At 47.6% G+C, this 23,049-nt stretch overlaps 1 protein-coding gene across 1 annotated transcript in view; it reads right to left on the reverse strand.

Annotated features, from left to right (window-relative positions):
• CELSR1 (cadherin EGF LAG seven-pass G-type receptor 1) overlaps nucleotides 1-22,971 on the reverse strand; it is a 157,758-nt gene extending 134,787 nt beyond the window's left edge. The window contains exon 1 of the mRNA XM_021384652.1: nucleotides 20,154-22,971. Coding sequence (XP_021240327.1) covers nucleotides 20,154-22,836 — 2,683 coding nt within the window. The 5' untranslated portion in view covers nucleotides 22,837-22,971. The remainder of the gene's footprint in view (nucleotides 1-20,153) is intronic.

A 23,049-nucleotide genomic window follows, 5' to 3' on the forward strand; every position in this document is an offset into this window, starting at 1 on the left:
TGTGTAAAGAAATTCAGCATGTTCTGATATTGTAAAAAACCCTGACATGTACACCCACCCTGATCTTTCCATCACAAAGGGCTCACGAGGGGTCTAAGAGATCGGGCAGCCATACCTGTCACACCTCAAAGCCATGTCCCAACCAAGAATATAGCATGAATGGTTAAAGGAGAATACAGGCATTTTCACTAGCGATTCAAAGGCAATCCAGCTGAGCAGCTGAAGTTTCAATCCAAACAGCAATTAAAATTGGATTCACATGCACTCACAATTAACTTGGTTACAATAGCAGAAGTATCCATACTGACAAACACAAACAACCTGACAACGGGGTGAAACATTTAGCTGGAGTCAACGCTCCTTCCTCATGGCACGGCCACTTTGTCCCTCCAGCGGGATATGCAGATGCTGGGTTATCCTCTCTGTAACCAGGAATTCGCAGGGGACAGGGCCTTGTGGAATCAAAGCCAGATGGGGACAAAACTGGGAAAAGTTTGGCAAACATCTGCATTTGGATGAGAAACCCAGCGCAGGTCCTGGTTGCCCTACATCACCTGCAGCAGGAGGAGAGCAAACCTCGTGAGGCAGAGCTCTCCCGTGCTCGTGCTGGCAGCCCACCAGCTAGTGGCTGCCAACAAACATAAACACAAACATAAAAATACATTTGCTGCACCTGGTTCTTTATTCTTTTCTGAAATATATGACTAAACTCTGCTCTCACATGGGAGGGGAGTCAACATAGCCATATTTGCATAACGAAATGGGTATTAACTGCATCCAAAACACCCCATTTAGAGAGATGAGCAAAAAGAATAAAAAAAATTAGAGGGGGCACACTGATGCTTTGCAACCAGCAGCTGGTACCCAGGGCAGGCTGCTCCTTCATCTCAAGCTTTGCAAGTTTTACAAAGAAGGATTTTTAAAGAATGATGCAAACACAATAAACATTTCACATAAAAATTAAGCTCAAAGCACCTGAGAACAATGCAGACAGTTAACACCTGTGTAATTTGCGCCTTCCCTGGATACGGTATGGTCACAAATACACTAATTTAGAGCAGGATGCTCTCATTTGCACCCTCCTGGACAAGTCAGGCACATCTGCAGAAGCTGTCTTTACAGTACGGTTCAAGACCAGGAGCACTCCTGTCAGGATGGGCAGACAGACAGCTGAGGGAGGGCATGACAGTAATGACAAGGAAACAGAAAATCACTAGAAGGGGAACTAAGAACAATTAATCCCTGTTCCTCATGGCATTACAACTAAAGATCACCCAGTGGAATTAGCAGGCAGCCTGTTTTCACCAAAACAAACACTTGCACTTGCAAAGTGTGTGCCTGAATGGCAGGGTCTGCGATCAGGCACTGGGAAAGTGAAAATCTCAGAGAGGGATTAAATAAATTCAGAGATGAGAGGGCCACGGAGAGAGGCTGTGGAGCCCCATCTGCCTGCTAGCAGCTGGGACAGCGTGAGGCAGGGAGGACCGGCCTGTACTTGCCCTGCTTCTCACCCTGTCTCCCTCATATTTGTTACTAGGCAAAGCTACAGCAGGAGCATTAGCTCAGACATCTCTCTGGCCTCTTATAATTTAGCAGCAATGCCTGTGGTAGTGAATGAAGCAAGGTCAGGATGTAGGCCAGGTGCGTGATGACCTGCAGCACTTTCAGCACTGGCACGCGTGGTTTTGGCCGGTGCTGTCATGCCCTGCCAGGCTGCCTCGCTCCCTGGGGATGGATCGTGGAGGAATCCACGAGGGCCCAGCCAGACCCTGCCTCTTGGCTTCCAGAGCAGCAAGCATCCCTGCCTTGCTTCACAAGCTTCTGTAAAACATCAGCAGGGCAGGTCTCCTCTAAATTTGTATTACTTAAACATGCAAAACAGTGGTTAAAATCATCCAGATGCTTTTCTGCTATCTGTACTGCAAGTGGACTCATTGATCTCACACATCAATAAAATGGCCACTTTCACAAACTGGAGGGTATACCTTAATTACCTACACATGGCACTGAATCAGAAAGGCAGGCGAGCAGAACCCTGTCCCCTGCAGCCCTCTGTCTCCCACGTCAGCTGTGCCAGATCCTCTACTGGTGATCACCTGCCTCTCTGCCAGACTCATTTCTCCTGGAAGAGAAGGAAGTTTCCTTTCTGACTAACAAACACATCCAAAAAGGGTGTGTTGTAACTCAGAGAAAACGCAGCTCATTCAAGAAGCAGGATACACCCAAAAACCTCTCTGTGGAGCACTGGCTTTTCCAAGAGGCTGGTTTGGGGCATGTTATATTCAAGAAAACACTCCGGGTGATAAGCCTACTCCTTGCTCCTGGCAATCCAGGGGAGCAGTGATGGGAGCTCTGGGGCATGCAGAAACATGGAGCCAGTCCTGCAGGAGCTACTGGCCTCCACAGCTTAGCTTCCACAACGCCGCTCAGCTGCAGATCCAGCATGGGCCTCCCAGCTGTGTCTGCCTTCCATTTTACCACTTAAGGAAAGCTTCCCATGCTGGAGAAAGAGCATCTGTGTCTGGATTTCCTTTATCTGATAAATCCATTGGGTGCAGGACAGGATAATCCTAGTGCCTGTGCTCTACCTCCCCCTGGTTCCTGCGCGTCCACCAGGACGAAGACTTGTGACTGTGTGCAGCAGGAGAGGGAAAGATCCCGGTGTGTGGTCAATGTCTTTAACACAGTGAGGGCAGAGAAGGAGGTGGTTTGAAAGCAAAACACAGCTCAACAGACATGAAAGCAGCTTTCCTCTTTGTGCTACACAAGCCTGTCTCGGGGCAAATAATTGCCACATTTTCCAAACCAAAATGATTAATAATTACGGAGGGCTTAACCTGGTGCTACCTATTGTGCAAAGTCCTCTGCACATGTTTGAAAATAAACAAATGATTTGAGCTTTTCTGTCACCTTTGATGATGGGGGAAGCACAAAAGGAACCCTTGGTGGCTGCCTTGCAGGAACACGGATTTCCCCACCTGGAGCCCCTCAGGAATTATTAGCCAGTACCCTCACCTTTTAACCCGAGTGTGGCTGAAACGGACTGTGAGCGTCTTCTCTCTCATCTCTGAAGCACAGCAAACCAAAGCAAGATAATTTCATGACAGTGACAGGCCATTTCCCAATACATTACCCATACAAACCAATTAATATAGCCTGGTTCTGATGAGTCACCCCCTCCAGTTTCACTCAACACAAGCTGGCACAAGCCGTGAGGCAGCCCCAGCAATGCAGCCTGCTCCTGCGAGGCTGTTGCAGCTCACACCACACCTGGACCTGTCTCCATCCTCTTCTATTTCATCATTTTCCTAGAAACACCCATTTCCAGCCCTGTGGTTCTAAGGAGACAAAGTGGAGAGGAAAAGGGAACACGTGGATGTGGATCAAGGCAACTCTGCATAAGATGATGGCTAAAACACCTATGGCCTCCCCGTTCCCATTTTATCAACAAGCCTGCTGGTGGAGCTCCACCAGTCTTTGTAAAGATAGAAACTTCTCTTTTTTGAAGCGTAGCCAGAATTATGAGTACAATCCTCTGAAGCCTGAAAGGTTTCCTAAAGTGTGAGAGAGGCCAGAGACCAGCCTTTTATATTCCCCCTCTTTGTTCAAATCAGGAATTTGCAATCCAAATCCCAGCCACACCAGGGCAGGCAGCGAGCCCAGCACTGTGAGTAAGAAGCATCTTAAGGAGTTCACGAGGCAGCATGCCAAGGAGCTGCCGTGAGACAAGGTGAGTGCAGCTTGAAAAGAGGTGCATGCATATAATGTCATTAAGATAGCAAATAAGAAACCTGTCCTGCAGTGCAAAGGAATGTGATAGTTACCTACTGCTCCCCTATAGCTGCAAAGAGTCCTTGAAATATTAACAGGGTTATCAGCATGCACTTATCAGTTACAGTAGTGCCTAGATAATGCAAAGGACTGAGCCAGAGCACACAAACCCATTCATTTTCTCAGTGCAAAATCCTTATTACCAAAGAATCTCTTACCTTTTTAAACTAAAATTAGTTAAAGTAACAACAAAATTCTAAATTAACAAACCTTGAAAGGCCCTAATCTATGGGGAATGAAGAACTCAATTCATCCAGCTGTTTATTTTGTCATTCATTTATAACAATATTTTCTTGTACTCCGTATGCTTCCAAGAAGTGTGTGCTTCTAAATGTGCTCACTGAATCTCCTGAGGTTCAAATGTAAGCAATAAAAATGCATTTCACGTCACAAAATCTGCATTAGGTTCAAGATGTAGGGATGGAAGAATTCCGAACAAAGGAAACCCAGGAGTTTTGTACCCACGGAAGAACCGTGGATGCTGACACACATGGGCTAGGATCTGACCACTACACAAACAGCACTGGAGCAAACCCTCCCTTAGTCTGAGTCAGTTTAGTCACACTGGGCTAGGGGAGGGACAGCATACCATTTCCATATGTTGAAAGGACTTTCTAGGGATTTCCTACCCTCCAGAAGTGACAGAACACAACCATGGCCAAACACACACAATCTCTTCTAAAAACAAGCAGCAGAGAGCCCATCAAGCCAAGGGTAGAGCCCAGCCTCCTTATTACTGCCTCTTTCTTCATACCTTCCCTGGCACCCATCAGCACATGTGCTGAACTCTTCCAGCATAAAATAATAAAAATCCTACTCAAGACCAAAACCAAACAATGATAACACTCAAACGAGCAATAAAAAGGAATATTTCCTTTAGACATTGGTTGTGAATGCGCAGCAACCCTAAAATAATCCAAGGGCTGGCTGCCATGGTCCCAACTCCTGCATTGCACTGGTATTCATCTGATGCTATATTGAACTGTTTCTTTGCACAGTCAGAAGGTTTTTGCTCATTTTTATTGGTAACTTGGCTTTTTATCAACTTTCATCCGCCCTTGCACCCTCTCTGATACTTGTCTGATGCACTGAGCTGTTTTGTCATCCTAAGTCTTTTGGCAGATTGGCATTCTAGTAACTTGATGCACGGGAAGAGCTCAGCACAAGGTCACACAGGTGCTGGGAAGGGTAGGACTGAAGCAGCAAGAAGCAAGATTGGCTCAGATCTGCTGTGACTTGCAACCTGTGACATTTGTGAGTAACCTCCAGACCCAATAATTTACCTGCTGAACCATGCTGCCTTGTGGGTTCTTTATCTTCTTTTGATACCAAGTTTAGAAGAAGACAGCAATGCTGTTATCAACACACAAAAAAACAGACAAGCTCAGGCAGTTCAAAGCACTAATGCATTTGCAATTTGTTGATGTGTGTTTAATTTCTGCAGCAAAAAGAGAATGGGAAAGAATTTTCCCATCACCAACTTCAATTTTCTATTCAAGAAAGCTTCTCAAGGAAGTATGTTGTATATACATAATATTACTCACAAGCTATCAAGCAGTCATTAATTTATCAAGCTTCATCTTAAGCGCAGTTACACTTCTTTGGATCTCTTCACAGGGAGGTTGTTCCAGAATGCTGCTTCCCTAAAGGTTTCAAACCGCCTTCTAACATCCCACCCAAATTTATTCACTCAGCTTACTCACAGATTTTTCCCTTTAAACTACCCTGCTGCTAACTTTGCTTTCCATAAGCAATTCTGAGAGGCAGGTAGTGATCAGAGTCCTCCTTGTCTTTCACTCTGTGAAACAGAAGATGCAATCTTCTACCATAAGGGAAACAAAATCTCCATTCCCCAACTGGTCCTCTTTACAGCACACATTTCTTGAATGGGAACTCTAAGAACAGCACAGACACGAGACATTAGCAGTGCCTTGTACAACAAACAGCACATACTACTACACTTTCTTTAATAAAACCATTCCACTTAACCTCTGTAGTGGAAAACCCATACATGAACAAATTTTTCAGCAGCCCTGTTGCTTCCTTCCCCAATTCAAACAGACAGTTTGAATAAGAAAAATAAGTTACCTAAAACTATAGTTTCAGAGAACGGAGTTATTTTCCAAGCCAGTGTTTGATAATCTCCGGTTACTCTCCCTTACCTCATTTTGAATGCACAGCATAAAAAAGAAGATTCAGCCTGACCACGAGGGACTACCAGCAGCCCCTTCCTGGGTCACTTCTAGGGAGACACATCTACCAAATGGGAATTTCACTCTTTCCCAGATTCTCATGGTTTTAAAAATAAAAGCGAATGTGCTCACCATGCAGATCTTTGCTGCTGGAGCCACACTTGTGCCTGGGAGGTGGTCCCCTTGTTTCTGATGGGACTGTGACTTCAGAGGAGGGCAATGCGTGTGGCAGGGCTTAAGCCTAAGAAAGAAACACTCAGAATACCACCTGAGTAGGAGGAGGGCTGTGTCTCCAAGGCGAGGGCGGTGTGGACTGGGCATATCACAGCCATGAAGCAATGTATTTCTTTTTAATATATTAGCATTGCCTCTAAACAAGCAGTAACACACAAAGGAAATGCAAGAGGTGTTGAAAAATGCCATCACGCAGAGGCTAATACGTTTCAATGGATTTCACAACTCATAAATTATCGAAGAGAAAATTAAATGCTACAAAATGCCTAAGAACAGAAATGGAAAAGAAATTAATTAAGATGTCTAACAAGGAACAGAAGCAGTGGCAGTTGTTTGCGTGGAATTATTAACTACTGTGCTTTCTACCAGTGAAATATTACCCCAAAGCACTAATGGGTCAGCATCTCATTTGCTAGAGCAGCAAAGCAGCAATGGCCCTGGCTGCGTGCTGGTGCCCCGCTGCCTCTCCCACCACTCCATGAGGATGGAGCAGGTGGTACACAGCAAAACTGCCTGTGTTACGGGACCAGCCTCTCACACATAAGGAATTCTTTCCTATGAGGGCAGTGAGGCCCTGGCACAGCTGCCCAGAGAAGCTGTGGATACCCCACCCCAGGAGGCATTCAAGGATGGGCAGCCTGATCTGGTGGGTGGCAACCAGCCAAGAGGCTTGAACTTCATTATCTTTAAGGTTCCTTCCAAGCCAATCCATTCTGTGATTCCATGACCACACAAGTCCAAAGTGTGGAGGGATCATGCTTGGTAAAAGAAGTCAGAGCCTTGTTTTCAATAATCAGTGTACTGCAAAATTGAAAATTACTGCAGAAAGGAAAAAGCACTGGAAAGGTAAGCCCAGACACGTGGCACTGAAATCATCAGGCTGAGCTCTCTGCTGAGCACGTGGAGGGAAGCACTGACCTCGACGGAGCTCTGCTTAGTGAATGAGCAAATACGTCTTCCTGGGTATTGGGCAACATCATGGGACATGACTAACACAGTTCAAAAAACAACATCGTGAATTTCACAAGTTTAAAAATCTCAGAATGACTTCTTTAAAACTCAATATCATCACTGGAATCAAATTTATTTAGTCTTTTCTTATAGTTAGACATTTATATAACATCACTGAAAACCCTGAAAACTGCCAGTATCACAACTTTATGCAGCGCTAACCCAGCAAACATCATCCTATACAATCAGTTTGGGATACATGGAACATGAGTTAAATTGTTTAACCCAAGGGACAGTTTTCAGTCTGAGTATGCACCTTAACCAGGCCTGGGGGAAAGCCTCTCAACCACCATCAAAGTTGTCACTTAATTTCCCCTTAGGCCTTGAAAAGTGCAAAAGGATCTTGTGACATCTCAGTGCTGATAAGGGAGACAACAGCAGAAAGGAGGGAGTCACCCACACCACTTCCAAGCAGGTGAAACTGCGTCTTCTAGAGGATCTCCTGCAGAAAACAAAGGATTGATGCTAGACTGCACCCCCTGCTCTGAAGAATTTGGGTAATTTTATCTGATCATCTCCGCACCTCGTTTCAGAGCAGTGTGATGCACGTTCTCGTGCCAAGGAGTGAATCAGCCATCTCAGCTTAAGAAATTCTCAGTCACTTGGCAAGGATAGATTTTAAAAGCAACTACAGAAAAGTTCATAAAGCTCACTCATCTAAAACAAGTTCACTACGTGCAATATAAAAAAATGTTCTCATCTCTCAGTTCTCAGCAGATTTTATTGCTATTAATCAGTCATATCCATCAATGCTGCTGGTAGTAAATAGGAATTTCCTAGTTTAAAGCCTTTTAAAGCTGAACCAAGCCCCAGAACTGCTGTTAGCTGAGCTGTAAGGGAGCTGAAGCTTGAAGGAGTCAGCTGCATGTGCCAGGAAGCAAAACCTCCATGGTACCACCACCTCACATGTAACGCTCATAAAGTTAGATATAATTATTAATTAACAAAACTAATAAAGTTAGGTGGCTTAGTACATTAAAACCAAAAGTTAACCCATCTCACCTAATATTGAAAGAATCCACAGAAATTAGCCCACATCACTTTAACTCTCAATAAATCCTTTCCCAAGCAGCCTGCAAAGCCAACCACAATGCACCAGCAGGTTTTGTGATCTGAAGAAACTGAAGTTAAGACGGGATTTAAGCTCGCAGGCAATTATCTGCCAGATGGAGAGCTCGCTGTGTAGAGCACACACTGCTAAATTACCCTGCACCAATAAAAGGAGGCCAACATCAGAAATACACCCCATGTGGAAAGAAAATGAGCAAACCAATTGGTTAGCTCAACTGAGTCATCACTGCCATGAGACCTCTACTGTGAGCGTCATGGCAATGCTGGCTAGCTAGAGTGTCCGCAAACACATCGCGGGAAAAGGCACAGCATCCAAGCCACAAGCAGGAACATGCTGCTAATTACCAGCACGTCTATCATCGCAGCAAACTCCAGTGAGAAAGAGGCTTTAAGAGGAGATAAAGACGCATGCAACTCTGGATATTTTGTGGCGTAATTTAAGTCTGATCCCACACACACTTCCATAACTGACCCGCTACTCTATCTGGGGGCTTCTCCACCTAAAAACAAGTTGAAGGAAGCATTTTTTAAAATACACTTAGGAATAACTAAAGCCAGAAGACAAACAAATCAGCTGCGATCAATAGGAGAAAATTCCCAGGGTTCCTGTTTATTCTACTTTGAGTTCCCAGGCGGGAAGAGTCATGTCCCTGGCTACAGCCAGAGCTGACCTAGTTCTGACACGGCCTGAACAACTGATGATCCTGCTTCTATGACAGCCAAAACAGAACCTAGCAGCTTCACGTCAGAGCCAGACTGCCATCACAGGTACTCGACTGCAGAGTGAGCCAGAAAACCTCCCCTGCTGCGCACTGTGGATGTCAGCAGCGCCCTGAAGCTTATGGCACTTGCCCAAGAGATGGGAAATGTGAGGCCCACAACTGTCTCTCTATCTTATTTGGTTCCTCTTTAATGCATACCACAGCAAGAGCTCTGAGATCAAGGGCTGGAGCCCAGCCCATCTCTGCCCTCACTAAGTGTCCCGATCGGTGTGCTGAGTGAAGTGCCCGGGCTGTAGCGGGATGGCATTTCAAGTGCTCCCACTTCATAGGACACTTGACTGCCTAAATAAGGATACTGCAGCAGAGAGCAGACACCTCAATGTGAGGCTCTGTGGCCTGTAATGGTTAGATAGGTAAGTTCTCCACTGGATCTGAGCTGTGGAAGGTGCCAAACGTCTCTTCCCAGCCAGCAGTGTACAGACGCTGGCAAGCACACACTGCCAAAACAAACAAGGTTCTAGTTAATATGTGACGACTTTTACATGATTTGAACTAAATTCAGATAGATAAATAAAAAAAACAGCTAGGGTGTTAAAAGGCTTTCTTCAGAATCAGACACAGAAGAATGAATGCCGGAAGCACGCAAATAGTGACGGGCTGGCCTCATGCAGAAGTCAAATGCTATGAACTCAATCAAATAAACTCAGTGACTTACTAATACCAGTTTTGAACAGGTTCAAGGAGTCTGATATGGAGCTTAGCTCTGGTAAGGCCCCACCTGGAGTGTTGTGTCCAGTTCTGGGCCCCCCCTTACAAGAGAGACATGGACATAACTGGAGCATTTCTCCTGTGAGGAGGGGCTGAGAGAGCTGGGCCTGATCAGCCTGGAGAAGAGAAGGCTCAGAGATCTCATCCACATCTATTAATACCTGAAGGGAGGGTGCCGAGAGGACAAAGCCAGGCTCTTGTCAGTGGTACTCAGTGCCAGGACAAGAGGCAGTGGACACAAATGAAAGGAAAGAGCAAACCCAACAGGTAGAGCAGCTCTCTGAACCCACGGTATGTCCTGTCACAGCACAGCAGCTACTGAGATTCGCCTTGATTACATTTGTTCCTTTATGACTACTAATTCTTCTAAGACTTCTAAACTTAACACTCCCTTGAGATTTAGCAGCAAAGACTAGATGCTGGCCATCGTGCCTGTGAAATTAAATTTGATAGCGTAGCCCCTGCCTTACCCCTTTTTTCAGGGTCCAGATGGATTTGCTTCTCTCTGAAACCACAGACTCCACGCTAGGAAAGAGATGCATTGCTGACGAGTGTTATTATAACAACAGCCTCTCCTTGTCCTTCCTTCAAAAAGTGTTGAAATATTTTGACCAGATGTGTCACTTCCAAAAGTGCTGGAGATGTGAGGAATGTAGCATCCATCACCTGTTTGGCAATGGTGTTGAAAACAGATTACTTTTCTTTGTATTTGATAAGCATAAAGTGTCTATGTTTACTATGTGGTCCCCTTAGGATGTATTACAGGTTTACCGTTTCATTTATTTGCTTTTTTTGTGCTTGTCAAGTGTAAATAGTGGAATAAATATGAAGGCAGTTGCAGCTTAGTGGCATTAACTGCTTGTTGAAACAAAGTCCAGGAGTCTTTCTTTCTCTTCAGCAAACTCTATTTTTCTGTTCAATGTTCTTTTCTTCTTCGACTGCAAAGATCAACTTTTTGAAGTACTTTAGAATTTTATTTCTTTGTTGAATGCCACATTCCCATAGAAGCATACTTTTCCCTCATACATCCAAACACCTGAAAACATATAAAGTAGATCCTAATTTTACTCATGGCAAAACATTTAATAGAATCATGGAATGGCTTAGGTTGGAAGAGACCTTAAAGCCCGTACAGTCCCAACCGCTGCCGTGGGCTGGCTGCCACCCACCAGCTCAGGCTGCCCAGGGTCCCATCCAACCCGGCCTTCGGTGCCTCCAGGGGTAGAGCATCCACAGCTTCTCTGAGCAAATTTTCCTGCTTGCAAGTTATAGCCTCCCTCCATTCTTTCTATCTAGTCTGCTAAGCCTGTAAATAGGGGTAGTTTGCTGCAACAGAACTAAGTACAGTCATCACTACAAAAGAAAACTAATCCTTCCTTCCTGGCACACACGGGTAGGGTGGGTTCACCCACTGAGCCCTGCGGTCTAACAAGAAGGCAGTGAGCCCAAGCCAGTAACCTGTGTTCCCTCTTTAACTGGGGGTGAGATGTGCATCTCCACCTGGCAGCCCTCATGCCTGTCAGCAGATCTTAGCTGGAACCTACACATCCAACCCCATATAGGTCTCTTTATTTCTCTTAGAGATGTGTCAAGGAAAATAAATCTGACCATACAAATCAAATGCTGCCTTTCATTACACTTTTTCAATTCAACAAAATCAACAAGCTGCAATGGAATCTAAACCTAACCGTATGCAGCCATGCCTTATAAACAACTGTGCGAGACAAATCCTCACCAAACAAGAAATCGCTGAATGACAGATTTCACATTTTTCCATGAAGATTACATCCTGCCCCTCTTGGAAACTTGTGTTACACCTATAAATAGCTCTGTGTTTTTCAACACTGGAAGAAGATCTGCATCAGGGAAAAAAAAACAGTAAAACTGTCACTTGTCACAGGAACAGAGAGTGGCAAAACTGAATTTAATCAGGTCTTAGACATTCTTTCTTTCAAGTGGACAACTACTGCGAACAAGGCTTTGAAGAACTGAGTCCCTTGTCAACTTGTTCTGTACTCGCTTTATGCAATCTTCTGGCAAAATGGTCTTAAAAAAAGGAGCAGGAAACAAAAAAGCCAATTAATCATAAAGGACAGCATCGGCATACTTGTTTCTTAAATGCTAAAGAAGATGTCAGAGTAGTTTTAGTACTATTCTGCCTAAAAACATCACCATTCCCCCAGAAACTGGAGCAGAATTATTATACCATGAACAACTGCCAATGAGGCTCATTAGGTCCGATCTGAATATCTTCAGCCTGTTTTAATCCTCCTACATTTCCTGGTGTCTCTCCATAGATATTTTTAAAAATACAAGTCTATACGCCAAGGGAAGCCAAGAGAGTTGCCCAAATCCTGTAAATTAGGCAATACTGAGTTAAGCACAAATTACTTTATCCCAAGCGCTCAAATGCCGCAAGTCGGACCCCACCAAATGCCTCTCAAAACGCTGAGGGCTTATAAAAGTAGGGGAGAAGGGATGGAGTGTGTGTGGATCATGTGTTGTGTCTGACATTTGATTCTCCCCTTGCTCATCTTCTATGGATGAGTGTTACAGCTAGAGTTGCCTACGCTTCTAAATATTGAAAAGGTATTTGTAGCACGTAGGCTTAGAAGAGGTTTCAGCATCACGTTTTTTGTGTCCTGTCCAGAAGGTGGGAATTGAGGGGTTCAGTGACATTGTTCTGCTTGTACCAAAGCCGTGCTGTGGTGCAGTCACTGCTGCCTATACCCTAAGTAACCGGAAGGAAGCAAGCTCCAATATGCCCATCTGTGCAGCTGCTTCGCATCTGGGTGCACCGCAAACACGCTCATAGGTGCTGCATGCTATCACATGCCCCTGAAACCATGAATCCTGAGCATCCACGAGCCAAACACTGCAGACAGCCCAATGGCTGCCCAAAGTGCAGGCAGACCTGCAGCACAGCCCACAGAGGAGGCAGAGAACAAAAGGAGTGTCCCTGGCCCTGCCTGCGGGCCGTGCTCTGGCCTGAGTGTTGGGAAGGAGAGGAAGCTTGGGCTCCTGTCCAAGTCCCAGCAGAAAGCCCTGTCCAGACAGGTGGTGAATGTGCTACTTGCCTTCACCAAACATCACCCTAAACCTAGCATTATGCTTCTTGGTCGTGGCTTGTCTGATGCATCATTGTGAATGTAAACAGTAAGAAAACCCATTCAGCTCACAGGTGGGAGTCAGCTATGAAAGGGAATTTCAAGTTATCGAGAATACGTGCTGAAGGAGAACAGACCATTCAAAGAGCAAGTGTAAAACTATACACATTATCAGCAGCCAACTACTTCCTCAGGTAGTGCTTGGGATGTTGGAGATAATGAAGTATAAAATGCCACTGCTCCACGTCACCTGCTTTCCCCATGACTACTTCTAGTGCACGTTTACTGTCATCCTAATATCCAAACCTAGAAAACCGCTCCTTTATTCTAAACAAAAGGTTCTTTTGTCATTGCCCTTCACAACAATTCAATGTCTGTTTGCATAGGCTCCACAACCTGGCCCTGAAACAATCCTTAACTGCAAAGAAAAAGTGAGACCAGAACAGAGCAAAAGGGAATTCCTCACAGTTCACAAGTGTAAGTCACATGAAGGAAAAGCACTTCGATGATTTCTAAGAGGGAAGAAAATCACAGCAAGAGAATACAAAAAGGAAACCAATTCATGAACAAACTCTGAAGCTTAAAAAGTAATCCAGAAATAAGAAACAACACCAAGCCAATGAAAAAATTGTTATTATAACTATCTCCGCATTTGCAACTTGAAAGAAGGGAAAAAGAAGTTTTCCAGGCAATACGTTCATCATATTTCTCTAAGTTTAATTTTTATCTCTTGAGACTTATTATCAAGTAAATCCCAGTAGATTTTTCTCCCTCTCTCCTCTTCAGTCTCATTCTGCTTACACCTTCTCTTCACTGGTCTCCCTCTTTCCCACAAAACACCGAGAAGAGCATCTACATTTAGGCAATAAAATACTAAATAGAACTACCAGCGTGCTGAGCAAAACCAGCCAAAAACCCCAAACCTCATTAAACTACTTCTCAGTCAACCCAGCAGCTTACCTAGAAGAAGTTACAAATGCAAATGCACCCTTGGGTTTTCAGTACTTAATGCTGCATTACCAAACAAGCGGAGCAGTTCAAGCTGCCCCAAACCCCTTGGGCACTGTGCAGGGGTGTCCCTCCTGCCCTGGCTGGGTCACTCCACACCCATCTGGCCTCAGACTGAGCTGCCAGTCCCCAGCTGGACCCAGGCACAGTTAGAATCACAGAATCACTAAGGTTGGAATATGCCACTGAGATCATTTAGTACAACTGTCAGCCCATCCTCCCACCATGCCCACTGAGCCATGTCCCTCAGTGTGACTCCGTCAACCAGTTTCCTACCTACAGAAAACAGGTATTTTATCCGACTTTACATATATGTGTATTGTGTCACTTTTCAGGGACAGCTGAAACAAAGTCTTGCTACAAGCCAAATTCTCAGGCTGGTCCTTTGACATGAGTGTTTTCCATACAGGTTTGGGTACAACAGTTTCCAAATGAGGAAATTAGCAGCATGAGGTTTTTTTGGTGCTGTTTTTCCCTCCAGGAGCCGATTGCAACCTCTCGTATTGACGTGGGATGAGGTTCAGAAGTGCCTTCTGGTTGTGCCTCACCCACCGAGATCTGCCAAGGCAGGGAGATCTTGCAAACGCTGTGGAACAAAAATGGGCACACACAGCACCCGCAGACAGGGAGAAAACACTTACTGTGATAGCTACTTTCACAGTAGCATTTTCTGAGAGAAGTTGATGTGCAAAATAACTTTTTACTGAGATAAAACACTACATTTAATTCCTCAAGTATGCTGGGGTAAACACTTTTTTATATCTGGAAATCACTATTTTAGCAAAGAAATTGCTTATCTCTCCAGCCAAAGTCACCGTATAACTCGTTATTTTGTTTACCTGTAGAATATATCTTTTATCTCGGTCAAAAGTTATTTTGTCAGTCAGCCTTCCCTTAAATATTTTCACTCTCCCAGCCATAGATGTTTTCTTGCCTTTTGAAACAAAAATACACCACTCCTATGAAAGCCAGGAACAAAGTGGAAGGAAACACACGAAAGCAACGAGGCAGCAGTGGTTTTTTATCAGCTGGAACAGATTACACAGAGCAGGGGGGCAACTCGCATACCTGCGGGTTGGAGGGGCATCTGTCTCTGTGTAACTGAGCTGCATTTTAGATAAGGAAGGATTTCGGTAGCAACGGCAGCTTGGGAGCTCCCCTCACTTCAAAAGGATGGTCACTACTTAGCAGTCACTGATTTAGGAAAACAAAGCGTTCAAAAGCACAGCATAAAGGCTGCTAACCATTACTTCCCATTTAATACACAAAGCGATGGCCAGGTCTCACACCCTGTGTTCCCAGCGAGGTCACTTGCTCCTCCCTCTCTGCTGCTGCTCCCGTGCTGGGCACGCACATGGAACACCAGTGCAGGCAACAGCAAAATCCCCATTTTGTCAGGAAATAGGCTCAGGAGGAAACCCACACCTCACCCATGGGGAAGGCACAGGGAGGGAGGAGGGAGCATCCTTTCATTCCTATAATCCTGTAATTGTATGGCTTATTTAAGGCTGCAGGAATTTACCTCCCCGGTGGCAAGGGGAGGACGCAGAGTGCGTTCAGGTGCCAATCCCTCCTCCCCAGTACCTGAAAGCAGTCCTGGTCCTGCAGTCTCACCAGAAGAGTCTCCTTGCTCTACCTACCGACCCCAAAAACGGCCTCAGCAGCCCCACATGCCACAGGTGGCGGAGGCACGGTCCCCTAAGCACGGGGGCAGGAAGACAGCGTGCACCGCGGTGCCCCCAGCCCATATCTGAGTGCAGCCCCCAGCCCATACCTGAGTGCAGCGGTGTTCTGGGGTGCAGGAGAGAACCTGAACGCCTCTGCCCCCCAGTGCACACACATAACCCCCCCAGTGCAATACCTTAGGCACAGCCATGGCCTTGCGTTTGTCCGAAGGGTTAAACCAAGTGTAATGTCTTCTCTTACATTTGTATGGAGAAGCATGGAGCTGGAGACTCAGGAGCTTTAGCGTAATGGCTTTTAAATTACAATAATAATAAAGATCCTTTAACAAGTGCTAAAGTTAAAAACAGCAAATGTTTATTGCAACATGAAGGAGCTCTATCCTGATTTGTATTTGCTGATAGTCAATAATGTCACTGAATGCCACTGGAGGTTTAAAGTCAAAGGAATGTAAAGGAACGCTTTAGCGTGCCTACCCCTCACTAGGGAAACCAGCCCACGGCAAAGCACAGAGCCAGAGCGCTGCCTTCCCATAATAGCACATTATAAGGCATTACTTTAGATTTGTAGCACACACTCTGCCTGCTCTGTTCCTAGAGGAGCGAGTGCACACCTCTGTGGTGCCTGAGTGAGCTGTTGCTTTGACAAATGGGGCTGCTGTGGCAGGGAGGGCCGGGCAGGTGCAGGCAGTTTGCAATGCCATACACAAGTGACCTCGTGCAGCACCCGTGCACAGCTGAGGCCTGCACCCAGCCTTCCTCTAGGGCATGCAGGGACCACGGTGCAATGACTAACACAGGCCAACATCTCAGGGCTGGAGCAATAGTCAATCTCTTTTTAAACCAGAAAAATCCTAATAGATCCAAAATAAATTTGACTTATTGTAAATTGTGGACCAAAAGTCAACATTTTAAATAATCCTATCAGTGTAAACAACATATTTAACAACAGTAAGAAATCACAGACTGACCTATTCATAGATTCAAAGAATCATTAAGGTTGGAAAAAATCTCTGAGATCATCCAGTCCAACCATCAGCCCATCCCCACCATGCCCACTGACCACATCCCTCACTACCACATCTACACGTTCTTGAACACCTCCATGGATGGTGACCATCCACCACCTCCCTGGGCGGCCTGTGCCAGTGCCTCACCACTCTTGCTAAGAGTAATTTTTTCCTAATATCCAACCTAAACCTCCCCTAGTGCAATTTGAGGCCGTTCCTTCTTGCCTTATTGCTGTTATCTGGGAGCAGGGGCCGACCTCCACCTCTCCACAACCTCCTTTCAGGCAGCTGTAGAGAGCAATAAGGTCTCCCCTGAGCCTCCTCTTCTCCAAACTGAACCATCCCAGCTTCCTCAGCCACCTCCATCAGATCTGTGCTCCAGACCCCTGTTGCCCTTCTCTGGACACACTCCAGGACCTCCATGTCTTTCTCAAAGTGAGGGCCCAAAATTGAAGTACTTGAGGTGTGGCTTCACCAGAGCTAAGTACAGAGGGATGATCACCTCTGTGCTCCTGCTGGCTGCACTGTTTCTGATAGAAGCCAGGATCCCGTTGGCCTTCTTAGCCACCCATGTTTGGTGGCTCATGTTTGGCTGGCTGTCAACTAACAATTCGTATTAGAACCCAGAGTAAAATGCTGGACCCCTGGAAGGCAAGGGCAGGATTGCAGCAGGATCCCAGCTGTTAAAACAGCATAAACCTCATGATGCTACACGTGGGCATGGGGACACAGGGCCAAGCTCTCCCTTCCCACAGAAAAGCCTTGAAGGTATCAGGGAAAAGAAGAACGCTTCCTTCTAAGTGACCCCACAGCTGCAGCACAAGTACCAGCTTTCAAGGCAAAGAGTACCTGAAATTAGGGACTCTGAGAGACACATCACTATGAGACACAACTGCAGCCAAAGCCTGTGAGCACCTGGGGCTCCCCTGGAGCACAACTGGCTTAGCTTCTCACAGTTGGGCCTGTTTGCTCACTCTGTGGGCACGGCAGAGGGGCACCCAGAGAAATTCACTTCAAAAGAGGCAGACTTCAAAAGCTGCTCTCCTGCTCCAAGATGCTAATGCCCGCCCGCCCACAGGCCCCACCAGCCACGTTCCTCCCCACTCTCCTCCTGACAGCTGCGGGGCACAGCCAAGCAGGTCCCACAGCACTGGGCAGGGGCAGGGCCGCACGCACAGACCCCTGTGGGCTCCCCATGGCCCCACACAGCTCCAAGGGTGTTCCTTCTCTTCAGGTAAAGCATGAAGAGCCGTGCCATTCTCAGGCTTTGTGAAACCAGTTATCTCAGTCTGCTTGCTCTTCATGATTCCCCAAGTTTTGTTTATGTGCAGAAGGACAGAATTCCCACGCTTCTCCAAACAATTCCCAAAGCAAATAAAAGGACACGAGTTTTAGCTAAGTCTCAAAGTCCCACAGTGACTGAGTCCAATAGCTCCTCAGCCCCACACGCTCACCCCAACGGCAGAAGGCAGCGCTGGGTGGCAGCCAGGTTTTTATAGCAGCACAGCTACTTCCGACCCGTATATAGATCACATTCCCCAAGTTCATAAAGAGCTCACATTCTGCCCTGACCCGAGCAGCAGCTGTGAGAGGGGCAGGACTTTGTGTCTGTCTGGGTTGAGAGGTTAATGGCTGCTCCATAGACACATTTTTCAGTTAACTGGCAGCTTATCCTAGCAGATGATTTGCAGGTATTTTGCAACACTTGGAGATAACCAGGTGGAGTGTTTCTGTCTGAGCTCTCCTGTCTTTTTTTTTTTTTTGAGACCACATCAGATAAGCAGGAAAGCAAGCAGGTGAAAGTTTACTGGAAACAATTACAAATGGCAGAACTCTGCCCTTCCAGTTCCCAAACAGCAAACTGCTCAGAACAAACACCACAGGGAGTTCAGCGCTTGTCAAAATTACATCAAAACCCTACCCACAAGGAGCTCTTGTATTGAAATATCTCAGGACGTGCAGCAGGCACAGTTCTGATCAACATCACAGCAGAGCAGCAAGTTTACATCTTCACCCAATGTGAATACAAAGCAGTAAGGGCCGAGCTCCCATTGCGTAACAGAGGTCTCCATTCCTTCGTTTCCCTGCCTGAGACTTCATCAGACTGGGCAATGGTTCCTATGAGCCATTTCTCTCCATCTGGTCTGACCAAATGACTGCTCCAAGCTTCTCACTCCAAGTCAGTTCTTATCAGCTGCTGTTAGATAAAGAGCCACTGCTTCAGACAGACGATGACCACGCAATCACCTCCGCACTAATCCAAATGTTTCTTTAAGGCCACAAGCCAATTGCCTGTTTTTTCTGCAAGTCCTCACAGGACGTGGAAACGGCATTTATGAGCTAACGTACCACTTGAGCTGCCCCCCAGCATTTTGCAATAGGAGTCGCCTGTCAGGTGACGCACTGCAGTAAATTCAATCAGTGCAGTTGATATCACTTTCATTTTCCTGAAGCAAAAAGGAACTCAAGCCTGCAAGCACAACAGAGTGTCCCCCGAGGCCCCGCTGCACTTAATGACTACTTACAGTAATGAGCACTGCCAGGATTATGACACAGTTTGGTATTTTTTAATACAATCCTCCAAAAAAAAGAAGCATGTCCTATGTGCCTCATACTTTCAGCTATTTTATGGTAAAAGGGAAAAAAAAAGAATTCAATTATTAGCTTGAGGGTTGCACAGAGAGGCAGCGAGGAATGTATCTGGTTATAACCTTCGAAAGTCAACAGAAGTGTGGGATCAAGTCCACAGTAAACTTTATAGAGTGGCACCTGCAGAGGAAATTACTCACTGCATGATTGATGCCACAATTAAAGGCATAAAAAGTAATTCCATGATAAACAACTGACTGAGCAGAAAAGAAACACTTATCCCAAGAGTGTATACATGCTCATATAAAAGTACATATTGAACAACAGGGGATGGTCTGCCCAACAGAAGGCAGAGCCCTCCCTGCCACACACCAGCTCTCCAAGGAAAGCGGTCACACAACATCTGTCCTTCCCTGCTCCTCCCTCCCCACAACGGAGGATCACTCAGTTCTGATTTGAGTGCTACTTGGCCATTATTTTTTGTTTTTAACAAAAGAGGAAATAAAAAGAGTGAGGGAAGATGGATCCCCAAAGCCATCACGTGTCACCAACAGTAAGCTTAACCCCAAGCATCACAGGTACATGCGCATTCTCTACATCTTCGTTGGTTAGATCATTTACTGCCCTGATGCAATCACATCAGAAAAGCTTGAGCCAAAGCACCACCTAAACAGAGGAAATCTATACCCCCACACACATTTATTTACCCCCGTGATCCACATTTACCAAACAACTTCAACGCACCACTTCAATCCACAGCACGTGGACTCAAAACATTTTTGTGGTTCCTTTCCAAGAACTTCACAGATAAATTGCTGCCTCTGGAAACTGACGGCCACACACTAAGCTACAAGCAGCTATTCTGACCATGCCACCACATCATCCCAACAAGAACTGCAGATTTCACACATCTCCAATGCATGCTTACCTGAGACTGACACTTTCATGAGGGCTTCCAGGGGCCTGTTGTTGTCCAGGTCTCGGCTGAGCTTGAGTTCCCCAGTGGCAGAGTCCAAGAGGAGCAAGTTTAACTCATTGCCTTGCACGAAGGTGTAGGCCAGGCTATCTGACACATCAGGGTCATGCGCAGGGATCTTGCCGATCACACCAGAGGGGAAGCTGTTGGACTTGTTGGTCACATAGTTGTTGAAGAGGATCTGGAAGTCCTGCAGGACAGGTGGGTTGTCGTTCTGATCCAGCAGGCGGATGTGCACGGTCGCCCGGCTCACCAGCGGGGCTGAGGTGGCCTGCACCACAATCACATACTCCGTGCGGCTCTCGTAATCCAGGTCCATCAGGGCCGTGAGGTCCCCGTTCAGCAAGTCCAGCTGGAAGACCTCAGGGATGTTGCCCTCCACTATCTGGTACATGATCTGCGCGTTGGTACCCTCATCAGGGTCGGCTGCACTGATTCGGGCCACGATAGAGCCCACAGGGCTGTTCTCCTCCACAAAGATGTCAAATTCATCCTTCTCAAAGACAGGAGGGTTGTCATTGATATCCAGCACAGTCACTTGGATATCCACAGAGGCCTTCAGGGGCGGGCTGCCCCTGTCTACAGCAAAGGCCCGCAGGCTGTAGACGGCCACGTTCTCGCGGTCCAGCTTGCGGAGCGTGCGTATCACTCCAGAGGTGGGCTCAATATAGAAGTCTCCATCTCCATCATCCCCTCCTTGGAATGTGTAGAGCAGGCGGCCGTTGAGGCCCGAGTCGCGGTCGGTGGCAGAAAGCTGCAGGACACTGGTGGAGAGTGGCACATCCTCAAAAACCGAGCCCTGGTAGCGGTCGCGCAGGAAGCGAGGCGCGTTGTCATTGGCATCCAGGATGAGGATCTCCACGTAGGTGGTGTCAGATTTCTGCGGGATGCCATTGTCATGGGCTGTGATGGCCAAGGTGTAGGACGCCTGGTCCTCGTAGTCCAGCTCCATCAGGGTGGTGATGGTGCCGGTGTCGGGGTCAATGCGGAACTGAGGGATGTTGTCATCCAAAATGTAAGTGATTCTCGCGTTCTCCCCTGTGTCTTCATCAGTGGCACTGATGGTGACAATAGAAGTGCCAATGGGCTTGTCCTCGCTGACGCTCACCGTGTAGTGGGAGCTCTGGAAGACCGGGCGGTGTGTGTTGGCATCTGTGACGTTGATGAAGACCTGGACAGTGTCGAAGCGAGTGCCATCAGAGGCAGTGACAGTAAGCACATACTGCCTCTCCTGCTTGTAATCCAGAGGCAAGGCCAGCGTAATCAGTCCACCTCCACTCTGGCTGGTGATGGCAAAACGGTTCCTGGTGTTGCCGCTGGTGATCTGGTAGGTCACAACACTGTTCACATCCCTGTCCACAGCGGTCAGGGTGAGGACGCTGCTGCCCACAGCTGCATCCTCATTCAGACGGAGATGATAGACCTTCTCGGTGAAGGTGGGGTTGTTGTCATTCACGTCCAGGACAGTGATGGACACGCTGGCTGAGGAGGTCATCACCGGCACACCGTGGTCCCTGGCCTCCACCCCGAAGTGATAGTTCTCCACAGTTTCTCGGTCCAGCTCTGCAGCCACCGTGATCCACCCTGTGCTGTTGTTGATTTGAAAGGGAAACCCAGAGTCCGCCAGTGCGGGGGCAACCCCAGCCGGTGGCGTCATCTCAATAAGTTTGTACTCCAGGCGTGCGTTCTCCCCAGAGTCAGCGTCCACAGCCTGGATGTGCAGCACCGAGTAGCCCAGAGGAACGTTCTCCAGCACCGTGGCCTGAAAGGGAGTGCTGACAAAGATGGGGGCGTTGTCATTGACGTCCACAACCTGCACCGACACCATGCCGCTGGAGTTGATTAAGGGAGGTCTGCCTCCGTCCTGGGCTTTGATGCGGAGCGTGTACTCCCGAATAGTCTCATAATCAAGAGGGTTGATCAGGTCAATGGCACCGGAAAAGGAGTGGATGTAGAACTGACCTTTCAGATTGCCACTCACGATGCTGTAGTGCACCTGGGCATTGCTGCCCCGGTCTCGATCCGTGGCTTGCACCTGCAGGATCTGGCTGTTCACCGGGGCGTCTTCCTGCACCTGCACGAGATAGCGCTTCTCGCTGAACTGAGGGTAGTTGTCGTTCTCATCCTCAACGGTGATGTGCACCATGGCCGTGGCACTGCGTGGCCCAGGATCCTTGCCCTGGTCGTTGGCTTCCACCACCAGGTGATACTCGGAGACCTCCTCGCGGTCCACCGGGGCACGGGTCCTCACGACCCCCGAGCGCGGGTCAATCTCGAAGACCCCGTCCCCAGCGCCGGGCTCCAGCAGGCGATAAAGCATGTTGGCGTTGGCCGGGGCGTCTCCGTCGGTGGCGCGGATGGTCAGCACCTCGTAGCCCACCTCCAGGTTCTCGCGGATGCTCTCGCGGTACTCGGGCTGCTCGAACACCGGCTCGTGATCGTTGGTGTCGCTGACCGTCACCGTCAGGTAGGTGGTGGCCGAACGGCGGCGCGGGGAGCCGTGGTCGGAGGCGGTCACCTTCAGCACGTGGGTGTCCTTCGTCTCCCGGTCGAGGCTGCGGGCGGTGACCACGCTGCCCGTCTGGGGGTCGATGGAGAAGTAGTCGTTGGAGCGCTCGTCGAAGAGCGCTTCCATGGAATACGCCAGCCGGCCCGCCTCCCCCTCGTCGGGGTCCTGCGCGCGCAGCACGATCACCGCCGTGCCGGCCGGCTCGTTCTCGGGGATGGACACCTGGTAGCTGGGCAGCTGGAACTGCGGGGGGCTGTTGGGGCTCCGCGCCCGCCGCGCCGCCCTCCGCCCGTCCCCCTCCGCCAGAGCGCAGGCGGCTCCGCGGGGCTCGGGGGCCGC

This window comes from Numida meleagris, chromosome 1 (assembly GCF_002078875.1).
Source record: "Numida meleagris isolate 19003 breed g44 Domestic line chromosome 1, NumMel1.0, whole genome shotgun sequence".
Taxonomy (NCBI): Eukaryota; Metazoa; Chordata; class Aves; order Galliformes; family Numididae; genus Numida; species Numida meleagris.